This window comes from Chiloscyllium plagiosum, chromosome 4, assembly GCF_004010195.1.
Source record: "Chiloscyllium plagiosum isolate BGI_BamShark_2017 chromosome 4, ASM401019v2, whole genome shotgun sequence".
NCBI classification, from domain to species: Eukaryota; Metazoa; Chordata; class Chondrichthyes; order Orectolobiformes; family Hemiscylliidae; genus Chiloscyllium; species Chiloscyllium plagiosum.
Genome location: NC_057713.1, coordinates 127,614,044 through 127,624,995, shown reverse-complemented (window position 1 = coordinate 127,624,995; position 10,952 = coordinate 127,614,044). Strand labels below are relative to the sequence as shown.

At 39.5% G+C, this 10,952-nt stretch overlaps 1 protein-coding gene across 2 annotated transcripts in view; it reads right to left on the bottom strand.

The window, feature by feature from the left end:
- Positions 1–1,738: 1,738 nt before the first annotated feature.
- Positions 1,739–10,952, bottom strand: part of LOC122549407 (somatomedin-B and thrombospondin type-1 domain-containing protein) — a 33,078-nt gene continuing 23,864 nt past the window's right edge. Inside the window, exons 4-5 of one of the 2 annotated variants that reach the window (XM_043689186.1) lie at positions 5,293–5,469; positions 1,739–3,659 (exon numbers count right to left, since the gene is read on the bottom strand). In XM_043689186.1, coding sequence (XP_043545121.1) covers positions 3,542–3,659; positions 5,293–5,469 — 295 coding nt within the window. In that variant the 3' untranslated portion in view covers positions 1,739–3,541. Of the gene's footprint in view, positions 3,660–4,829; positions 4,903–5,292; positions 5,470–10,952 lie in introns of those variants that run through there. The other variant, XM_043689187.1, reaches the window with a different exon arrangement.

Genomic DNA, 10,952 nt, shown 5'->3' with positions numbered 1-10,952 from the left:
GGGGAGATCATGATGTCCTTCGACCAAATGAGCCGCAAGTATGGATTGTCCAGAAAAGATCTTTGTCATTACTTTCAGGTTAGGGACTTTATCCAAAAAAAGACTACTCTTTTGACCAACCCCTATAGGTCTGATACACAGAAGCTGTGAGCACTCTCTTAGTTAGTACTCTCTATCACCCCCCTACTGGGTGTGGTGACTCGAATGATATGAGTGACTGTGTGAGGTCTGGGAACAAGAGTTGGGAGTGGAGAACCTCAGACATGGGAGGACATTTGGGAGAACACAAGAAACATCTCGATCTGTAAAAGAACACATGCCATGCAGTTGAAGGTTTTTCATAGGGCTCATTTGGCCCCAGATCGTCTTGCAAAATTCAAAAAGGGAGCATCCCCAATGTGCCCCCAGTGCAAAATAAACACAGGTAACCTCACTCATTGTTTGTGGTCATGCCACAAGCTTCATAGGTACTGAAGCGTTGTGGCAGGAGTAATAGAGAGAGTTCTGGGGACTGAAGTTAAGGTAGATCTGGTCTCTCTTCTCTTGGGCTTGCCGAATTTATCTTCCTCAGATGTACATGGGAAAAAGCTATTTAACATTCTCACTTACTGTGCGAGGAAGAACATTTTGATGAGCTGGGTGTCTGAGAACCCCTGGGCCCATTGGGATGGTGTAAGTTAATTATGGAACACATCCCTTTGGATTTTCTCACAAATATGGTGCACCATAAAACAGAACCTTTTTATAAGACATGGCAGCCCTTTTTGAATTATCCAGAAGCATATTTGTCTGTCATTTTAATTAGGGCATTTGTTTAGCCATGATGATTAGGTTTAGTGAGCTTTGAGTTCTGGGAGGAAGAATTCCTAAATAAATAGTTCGTTGTATTTGTTGTTAAAATTTAGAATTGTTATATTTTTGTAATTTTATAATTTTGTGAAGAAGAAATTTCTCAATAAAAATATTTTTAAAAAAGAAACTTAGAAGATAGATTTTTGTGATTTAGCAAGCTGAGTTGTAAGGGACTTTTCAGGGCTGGATGTAGAAAAACATTTGGGTGTGGATGGGGGGTTTATGTGAAACATGATACAACAAAGTGACAAGAGGCTTTATCTATAACTGATATGATGGAATTGTATACATCTCTTTCTCCACCTTAATGTGCTTTCTCAAAGTCAATAGCCTGAGCAGTCATTGCTCACCTAACTAATCTATTTTTGCCTCATTCATCTGGACTAGACGTGGCCTGAAAGAACAAGTTTACGAAATGCATTCTTATTGATTTACATTAATTTTAAACTGCTAAAAATGCAGTCTTTCTGTAATCAATTACGTAATCAATTATGTAATCAATCAATTAATCAATTATAATCAATATAATGAAGAAGTATGGATGTGTTGTAATAATTTCCATACTCTGAAAAATACTATATTTTTGATTAAATATATAAAGGTTGCTTTCGATATATGTTACTTGATTCTCTGGCTTGTTTTAAAGTGATTTAGAAGAACATATTCTTCGTATTAAAATGTATTACCTGACACTCACCAGTAGCTGTATTTAGGTTGACATGCATATGCCAGACTGCTAACAGATATTTGATGTGGCCTTAGAGCCTATTATCAATGGAGGAAAGAACTGCCTGAAATGGAAAGGTATACATTTTTTCCAGTTCTGAACTAAGTCTGAAATTAGGAGGAAGAGCGTGTTTCAGAATATAATGGCTCCATTGAAATGTAGAAAGAAGCAAGCTGATTTTTATTTCCACCAAATAAGGATAATAGTACTAATATCTAGACACATTCTTTGTAAACACTCACGAAACTCCAGACATAAAGTTTACATTGTTATAGATACTGTGTGCCAGAACTTAGAGAGTAGTTAAACAGCTGTTTAAATTCACTGCATTAATTCAAATATATAATAAAAAGGTTTGCTTAAAATCAGCGATATATTTGAAATGTCAGTTGACCAGTAACAGTCCAAGGTGAGTGGTTTCTTATACACAATATACTTGACTGCAATAATCATAAATTTACATAAGCTACAACAGTTATTTCTTAATCATCTGCCTAATCAAATACCTTTAGTAAATAAAATATTTTTAAATGTTAGTATTATCAGGTGCTGCAATTTTTTAAAACTCTATTTGAAAACCATAACTAATTAATTTTCATGTTTAATCTTTTCTGATCAGACTAAGTTCTCAATCCTAGAATTATTCCAGTAAATCTTTATTGTCAAACCTTATGCAGAGCCATTATATTCTCATTATAATAAGATGGCCAGAATTGTTGCAAGTATTCAATATGTGGTCTAACTCATGTGCTGTACAAATTCAATGTAATTTTATAGAATCAGAGAATTGTTACGGTGTATTTACACCAACTCTCATTGTCAATTCTCGACCCCTAATTTGCTTTATTTATGGTTTATTTACTTGCATCGTGACTTTAAGTAATGCATATTCTAATTAAGTTTTGTGCAATATTAAATTGAACAGTGCTTTTGATTTCAGGATTCACATTATATTGTTGAGAGAAACCTTTGTATTTCTGCTTCAATGGTGATTGCCAGTATCTAACTGCACTATCTTACTATAAACTGTTTTGAATTCATGTAAAGCCCATATTATACAGTTGCTGTGACTGTTCAGCAGAATCCAAAACTAACTAGGATTCATCTAGGATCATGACCTTCCTCCATTTCTAAAATGTTATTTTGAATTCTCCCCAGGTATCAGTCAGACAAAACTGCATTTGTCTTAAGCAAAATAACTAAACATTCTTTCAATTATCTATTATACTGAAATTTGCTTACAACAATATAATTAATATGAACGAATACAGTGAAATCTCCAAATTAGTATTGGGCAGCAAGTTCTGACTTTACTGGCAGATAGAATAGATATTTTTCTGCCAATATTACTGCATTCTTTATCCCTAAGTGAGGCAAAGCATTGTCCAGACGAAATGCAAAGCTCATTCCAATTGAAAAGCTGTGTCTACTGAACCCACCATTACATTTGATTTCACACTTTAATGTTAGATTACTGACATTAATATTGCTCAATCACTATTTAATGTTTGGCCACTTGATCTGTTTAGGAGCTGGATTAGTTCTAACTAATCTATTTTTGCCTCATTCATCTGGACTAGAGGTGGCCTGAAAGAACAAGTTTACTAAATGCATTCTTATTGATTTACATTAATTTTAAACTGCTAAAAATAGCATATCATCAATTTTGAATTATATTTCTAAACCAAAATGTCTGTGATATGCCTGGAGGTATGTTTTATCTTTAAACAAAAAAATTAAAATGCAACAATGCATTAAAAAATTCACTACCTGTCTGCATTTTATTCAACATTTGAATGGGGCTATTCAAAGATTTTCATTCACATTCTGAAAGATCAGTGCTGCTTTGTAATCCTTCCATGGTGTGATCTTGAATCAAAGTGAGTGGTATTATTGTCAAATTGTTAAAAATTTAAGCTTAATCTATTAGCGTGTAACATTTCTAAAATAAGAAATGACTTCTCAAGTAAATATAAAACTGTGAACAATGGGGCATGAGCACTCTGCCACTTCACGCACTTTTCTCCATGTTCCTCTACATTGAGAATTGCCCACCGCTTGCCATTGGAAGACATGAGTCCTGCCAGAAATGGAAACATAAAAAAGAAAGTAAGAAACTCAATGTAAGTATGAGCTTCATCAGTCAGTATAGAAATATGTGTAGATGCAACATGCATAAGGTTACAGAATGAACTAGCTTTGATGAGAAGAAAGTACATCTGACAACCAAACCAAAGAAGATGTAAACTAATATACCTGAAAGAACTTAGGGAAAAATTGAAACAAAAAGAAAGTCATGGAAATATGAAACAGGTCAGTCAGTATTTGTGAAGAGCTCTCCAAATATGTTGATGTGTTCATTGAACCTGTGAAATACATAATTGATGTTTACACAATTTAAGTATTTATATAATTTAATTATAAAGAACAGTACAGCATGGGAATTGGACTTTCGGCCCATGATGCTGTACCAAACATGACGCCAAATGAAACTAATACCTTCTCCCTGTCCAAATCCCTCCATTCCTTGCATATTCATGTGCTTCTCTAAAAGTCCCTTAAATGCTCTTAGTGTAGCTCCCTCCACCACCACCCCTGGCATTGCGTTCCAGACTCCTAGCACTCTCTGTGCAAAAAACTTGCCCCTCATGTCTCCTTTGAACATTCCCCCTTTCACTTTAAATACATGCCCCTAGTATTAGACATTTCAACTCTGGGAAAAAGGTTCTGACCATCAACCCTATCTATGCATTTCACAGTTTTATAGACTTCTATCATAGTTTTATAGACTCCTTTCAGCCTCTGCCGTTCTAGAGAAAGCAGCCCAAATTCTTCGAGCTTCTCTTTATAACACATACCCTCTAATCCAGGTAGTATCCTGGTAAACCTCTTCTGCCCCCCTCTCCACAGCCTCCAAATGCTTCCTGTAATGTGGTGACCAGAATTGAATGCAATACATGAAGTGTGGCCTAACCAAAGGCTTATAAAACTACAACATGACATCCTGATTCTTGTACTCAATTCCCCAACCAACAAAGGCAAGCTTGCCATACACCTTCTTTACTACCATATCTACTTGTGTGGCCACTTTTAAGGAGCCACAGACTTGAACCCCAAGATCCTTCTTTACATCAATGTTATTCAGAGTCCTATTATTAACTGTATACTTTTCCTTAACATTTGATTTCCCAAAGAGCAGCACCTCACACTTACCCAGATTAAGATTATGTATCAGTGCTGCTATATAGTCTGTAGGTCTGAAACACAATTAGCTCATGATCTGTCCTCTTCTGATTAGGCCACTGTCCAAATATTGAATATTCCTATGTGATGTAAATAAGCAAACAAAAAATCTACAAAATGCTGTTAATTGTATATTCCTGGGCACAAGTATAACTATTTCTACATTCCTACTGTTGTGCTAGGACAACTATAATTTAACGGCTTATATTTGTGCTTTTTAAAAAAGATTTTTCACTTGTAATAATTTAGAACTATACATTTTGAATTACAATTTTCACAGGTATACACTATACATAGGACAATAATGTATAATATGTTAGCCCATCTAATAAAGCTACTAATGGACTGGTACAGTTTAATAATACATGTGTCAGAAATGGACAAACTCAAGAAATTACGTAGCAAATTAATTCATTAGCTGAATTATAAATTTTGTTCATACATGCACTTTTGATGAAATTTATAATTACCCATTATCATTTGCCCCATCACCATGACAACGGTGATTGTGTGAATTCATAGCTGGTGGCTGACATGTTACACAGACAGTGTAACCCTCTCGGAGATACTGCATCCATCTTGCAAATGAACGATTCTCTACAGTGCAGTGGAAGGACAGTGATTCAATTGTGAACTCAGTGCAATACCTAATTAATAAGATTTAAAAAAAGGTTGAATTAGGAACATAACATTTCAAACTTGTTCAGCCATTCATAAGAACATTAGAACTGGTCCTTCAAGCCTGTTCTGCCATTCAATAGGATCATGACTCATCTTTTTGTGGACTCTGATCCACTTACTTGCGCTCTCACCATATCCTTTAATTTCTTTATTGTTCAAAAAAAAATCTACCTTAGCTTTAAAAATGTTTACTGAAGTAACGTCAACTACTTCACTGGGCAAGGAATTCCAAAGATTAACGTTCAATGAGATATTGGTTAATTTCTATGTTAAAGCTATCCAATGGGCCTAGCTCCAGCTTTTGTACCCTTGGCTAGAAAAAAAATCAGCAATCCCACACTTAACGATCATTCACTGAGCTAGCATCTGCTGTTTTTCTCGAAGGAGATTTTCACATTTTCACCACCTTTTCCGTGATGACGTATTTCTTCATTTTTTTTCTCCTCTTACTGCTGCTGGTACTCTTCTGTTACTCCAAGTTCAAGTATATACACACACAAGCACAGTTGTATCACGTGTTTTCTCTCCATCTTGCTAACAGAAGTTCAAAAAATGCCCACTGTATATTCCACAAGGTTTTTTTGTGACATCTGTAATGTTGTGTCATTGCGTGTTAAAAGTCAGAAGTCATATAACACCAGTTTACAGTCCAACAGGTTTATTTGAAATCACAAGCTTTCAGAGCTTAGCCTCTTTGTCAGGTGAAGCGAGAAGGAACCACACAGACGCAGAGTTTATAGGCAGAGAGATCAAGGGCAGAGAGATCAAAAGATCATACAACTGGTGTGAGTGGAGTGTTGGATAATAAGTCTCTGCAGTTGACCAAGAGTGTCAGACAGTGAGAGTAAAGTGTCAACAGCTGAATAATCAGCGAAGGGTTGACCTTTAATCCAAATAAATGAGGCAGAGAGATAACTAAAAAAAAGTTTTAAATAAGGTGGTGTTGGGGACAAACCAAATGACTGGAATAACATGATAGGCATAAGAGTCAGATGCTGGGGGTCTAACCAAAATAACAAGTAATCCAAAACTGTACAAACTAATTAAGGTAGAGTATAATAACAATTTATCAAGGTAATGATGTCAAAACAGGACAGCGAGGAAAATTATACAGATACAGACCAGTGTGGTGGGGTCACATGTAGCGCGACAAGAACCCAAGGTCACAGTTGAGGCCGTCTTTGTGGGAATGGAACTTGGCTATCTGTTTCTGCTCGGCCATTCTGTGTTGTTGTGTATTTCGAAGGCCACCTTGGAGGATGCTTACTCGACGATCAGAGGCTGAATGTCCTTGACCACTGAAGTGTTGCCTGACAAGAATTTTCCCTCCATTCGGGGAACACTTCAGCAGTCAAGGACCTTCAGCCTCTAATCTTCGACAACAGCAAACAGATAACATGTACTCAGCAAAGGCCCTTGTCACCCAGGACTGACTGTGGATCTCTCTCTTTATTGCCGTGGACAGAAAGATGAGTGACCAGCCTCTCATTAATATCTGTGCAGCTTCCTGAATGACTTCCTGGACTGTTTGCATAGGATCCATAGAGTTGGCCATGGCCCACTCCTTAGTCTGTAAAGGCATGGATCGAATCCACTGACCACTTCAAACAGCCACTGACCATGTACAAGTCTGGACTGATATCAAAGCCTGCTCTTGATATACTGTGATGAAATCACATGACTGAAGGCTGTCTACCTGATTTGTCTGAGGACTATATCCCTCCAATAGATGCATATGCAGTGATTTTGGTGCATAGATGGTGCTGGTGTGAGACTGATATCAACAATGCTGCACAGTGATCTGTCCACTCTCTTGACTAATCACCACTGAAAATCATGAAGAACTAAAACAGAAATTGTTGGAAAAGCTCAGCAGGTCTAGCAGCATCTGTGGATTTTTCGATCTTTACTTCGTATTTAACTCACTGCCACTTCTCTTCTGGGCATGCCCACCTTGAAGAAGTCCTGCTCCTCTCTCTCCTCTCTCCTCTCTTCTGTTCCAATCTTCTCTCTTGTCTACCAACATTCATTTCACTGTTGCTCCTGGCATTTGACCAGGTATTTATCAAAACTCGTTTCCATAGCCACATCACATTCCTCATTGGCACACCCCATTTGGATTCCTACTCGAGTTTCGTCCCAGGATCATATGTTTCACAGACAGCTGCTCTCACAGCATCCTGAGGTCCACACTCAATGCCTTGCGTCATCAAATGCATATTCTCAACCTCTCTCTCCTACAGCTACCCATCACACTGGCTTAGGGCTGCACCACTCCCCAGTTCCACTTCATCCTCTGGCTCATTGAAAGTGCTAACAAGAAACTTTTCCTTTTCCTTTCAGGTGTCAAGGCACACAAGGTACAACAATTTAAGAGATAGCCATGACCTTCCTGGAACCTTTGTTCCCTTCTCTCCCCTTTGATTCCAACCCCTCCCCCAACCCCACCTCCTGTCATCTATTCACCCTTCCTCCTAATCTTCCGCTCTCCAGTGCTGGATGTTCTGTACTCAGCAGAGGTCTCAGCTTTATCCATCTGCGTCACCATCTTAATGAATTTCAGGCACAACATGACATTGAACCCTTCTTCCATGCCCATTTCTTTGGGCAAGAGTCCTCTCCCTGTCCCACAGACACCTTTTCCCAGCTCCAACACTCTCCCTTCACCTGCATCCTTCCGGTAAGTGACTGCACTCCATGCTCTCAGATCCAACCCCTCCATAGATGGTGCCAGACCTGCTGAGCTTTATGAGCCATTTCTGTTTTTATTTCTGATTTACAGTACTTTTTTTTTGGCTTTAAACCATTAAGAATTGCCTGGTTTCATGTCTGCACTAAAAGACAGGACAGAAGTATTGTGAGCCTTTAAGCTCTGACTGAGGGGCCAAAGCACAAAGAGGTAAGACCAGGAAAGGCAGGGATTCTGCGAGCAGTCAAGTAGATGCAAAGTAAGTGAGTACTGAAAGAGCACATGAGGATCCCTAACATTCACCTTGGTCAATTTCATCAGGTGTGGTCTGTAGCTCTGTGCAAAGTGCAGCATTGAAGTGCAGAAACTTAGTGTAAGTGTGTCCAAGATGTCCCATGAGGATGCAGTGAGATTGGTAAGTGTCAGAGGTACAGGTTTGTGTCCACGGGTTGTGCGCAGTCACTGCCTGTAGTGTCTGACTTTGATTTGATTTATTATACTCACATGTATCTAGGTACATTAAAAAGCTTTCTTTTGTGAGCAGTACAGGCAGATCATAGCGAACAAGGGCATACAGGTCATAGGGTGCTTAGACAGAGTGAGACATACAGGGTGACAACTGCACAGGAGGTGCACAAAATAAGATCAACATTAGCAAGATCAACATTATCCAAAGTTAGAGAATCCATTCATCAGTATAATACCAGCCAGGAAGAAGCTCTTATTGAACCTGTTGGTGTGTGTGTGTTCAAGCTTCTGTGTCTTCTGCCTACTGAAAGAGATTGAAAGAGATTATTACCGGGCTGCTACGGAAAGGCTGGATGGAAGTTGACTTTCGTGATGGTCTGAGTTGTGCATACAACCTTCTGCAGTTCCTTCTGGTCCTGGGCAGTGCAGTTACCGTAACAGGCCGTGATGGACCCGGACAGTATGCTTTTTATGGTGCATCTGTAAAAGTTGGCGAGAGTCCTTATGGATATGCCAAATTTCCTATGTTGCCTTAGAAAGAAGAGGCATTGTTGTGCCTTCTTGACTGTCATATTAACGTGGGAGAATCAAGGGCAGATTGTTGGTTATCGTCACTCCTAGGAACTTGATGCTTTCAGCTTTGTTGATGTAGATAGGGGCATGTCCTTCTCCTTTTTTCCTGAAGTCAATGCTCAATTCTTTTGTTTTAGCAACGTTGAGAGAGAGGTTGTTATCTTTACATCATGACACCAAGCCCTCTATCTCCTTCCTGTATTCTGACTCAATGTTGTTTGATATCTGTCCTACCAGGGTGGTGCTGTTAGCAGACTTGTAGAAGGTGTTCATACTGAATTTGGCTACACAGTTATAGGTGTACAGGGAGTACAGTAGGGGGCTGAGAACACATCCTTGCGGGGCTCCAGTGTTGAGGATTATCGTGGAGGAGGTGTTATTGTCAATCTTCACTGGCCTGAGGTTTTGGGGACTGCTGTCCAATGTGGAGGTCCTGAAAAACAGGTGGAGGGGTGGTAGGATGCCCAAAATTTGACTCCTCAGACCCCACAAGGGAAAGAACCCTGCCAACTGACTTTACCAAGCCCCTAGACTTATATCCAAGGCTACCTTTGACACACATTTAGAATCTGTTCTACTGTATAGTTCAAAAACCATCCATAAAAGTGCTTCCACACTTAATGGTATACTTTCTGGTTATGAGTATTCTAAAATGACAATCCTGGTCTGATAGATGAAAGTGAGTATTGCAAATGCTGGAGATTAGAGTCGAGAGTGTGGTGCTGGAAAAGCACAACAGGTCAGGCAGCATCTGAGGAGCAGGAAAATCGATATTTTGGGGAAAAAAGCCCTTCATCAAGAATGAGACTGTGAGTCAAGGGGTTGGTGAAATAAATGGGAGGGGGATGGGGTTGGGGGGAAGATCTGATGGCTATCATAGGACTCTAGTTTGTTTTTCTAAATGGCATTACATCGGAAAGAAGCATTCATTTCAGCATTTGGTAATAAACCATTTTAAAAATAATGGCAGTGACTGCGTTAGCGGGGTATTAAGTCTAACAATAATATTTGGAAACTGCTAATGCTCCTGAAGTAACTCCACAGAGACCGGTATCCCCTCACCAAATCTCCCTTTAGTCACACATCGAGAGTCCTTGACACTGATCCAGCTCCCGCAGAGACAGCTCTCGAAATGAACAGGATATCTGACACACCTGTTCTTATCTGTCAGCCAGGGCTCCCTAATTGGAATAGATTGACAATCCCAATCAGGGAATTCATGTTCTATGAGGTCCACCTGGCTGACTTTGTTACAATCACTACAGCTCAGCTATGTGATTTTATCAAGTTGAAATTGGCCCCTATATTGCTGATGCATTTTTCTCTTTGAACAAGGAGGGCTGTGATTGTTTTCCTGACAGCAGTGAATCATAGAGTCCCTACAGTGCGGAGGCAGGCCACTCAGCTAATCAGGTCCACACTGACCCTCTGAAGATCATACCACCCAGTCCCACCAATTCCTGTAACCCTGCATTTCCCATGGTTAACCCACCTAGCCTGCACATCTCTGATACTATGGGACATCTTAACATGGAGAATGTGAGGACTGCAGATGCTGGAGATCAGAGCTGAAAATGTGTTGCTGGAAAAGCGCAGCAGGTCTGGCAGCATCCAAGGAGCAGGAGAATCAATGTTTCGGGCATAAGCCCTTCTTCAGGAATGTGGAAGGTGTGCCAAGCAGGCTAAGATAAAAGGTAGGGAAGAGGGACTTGGGGGAGG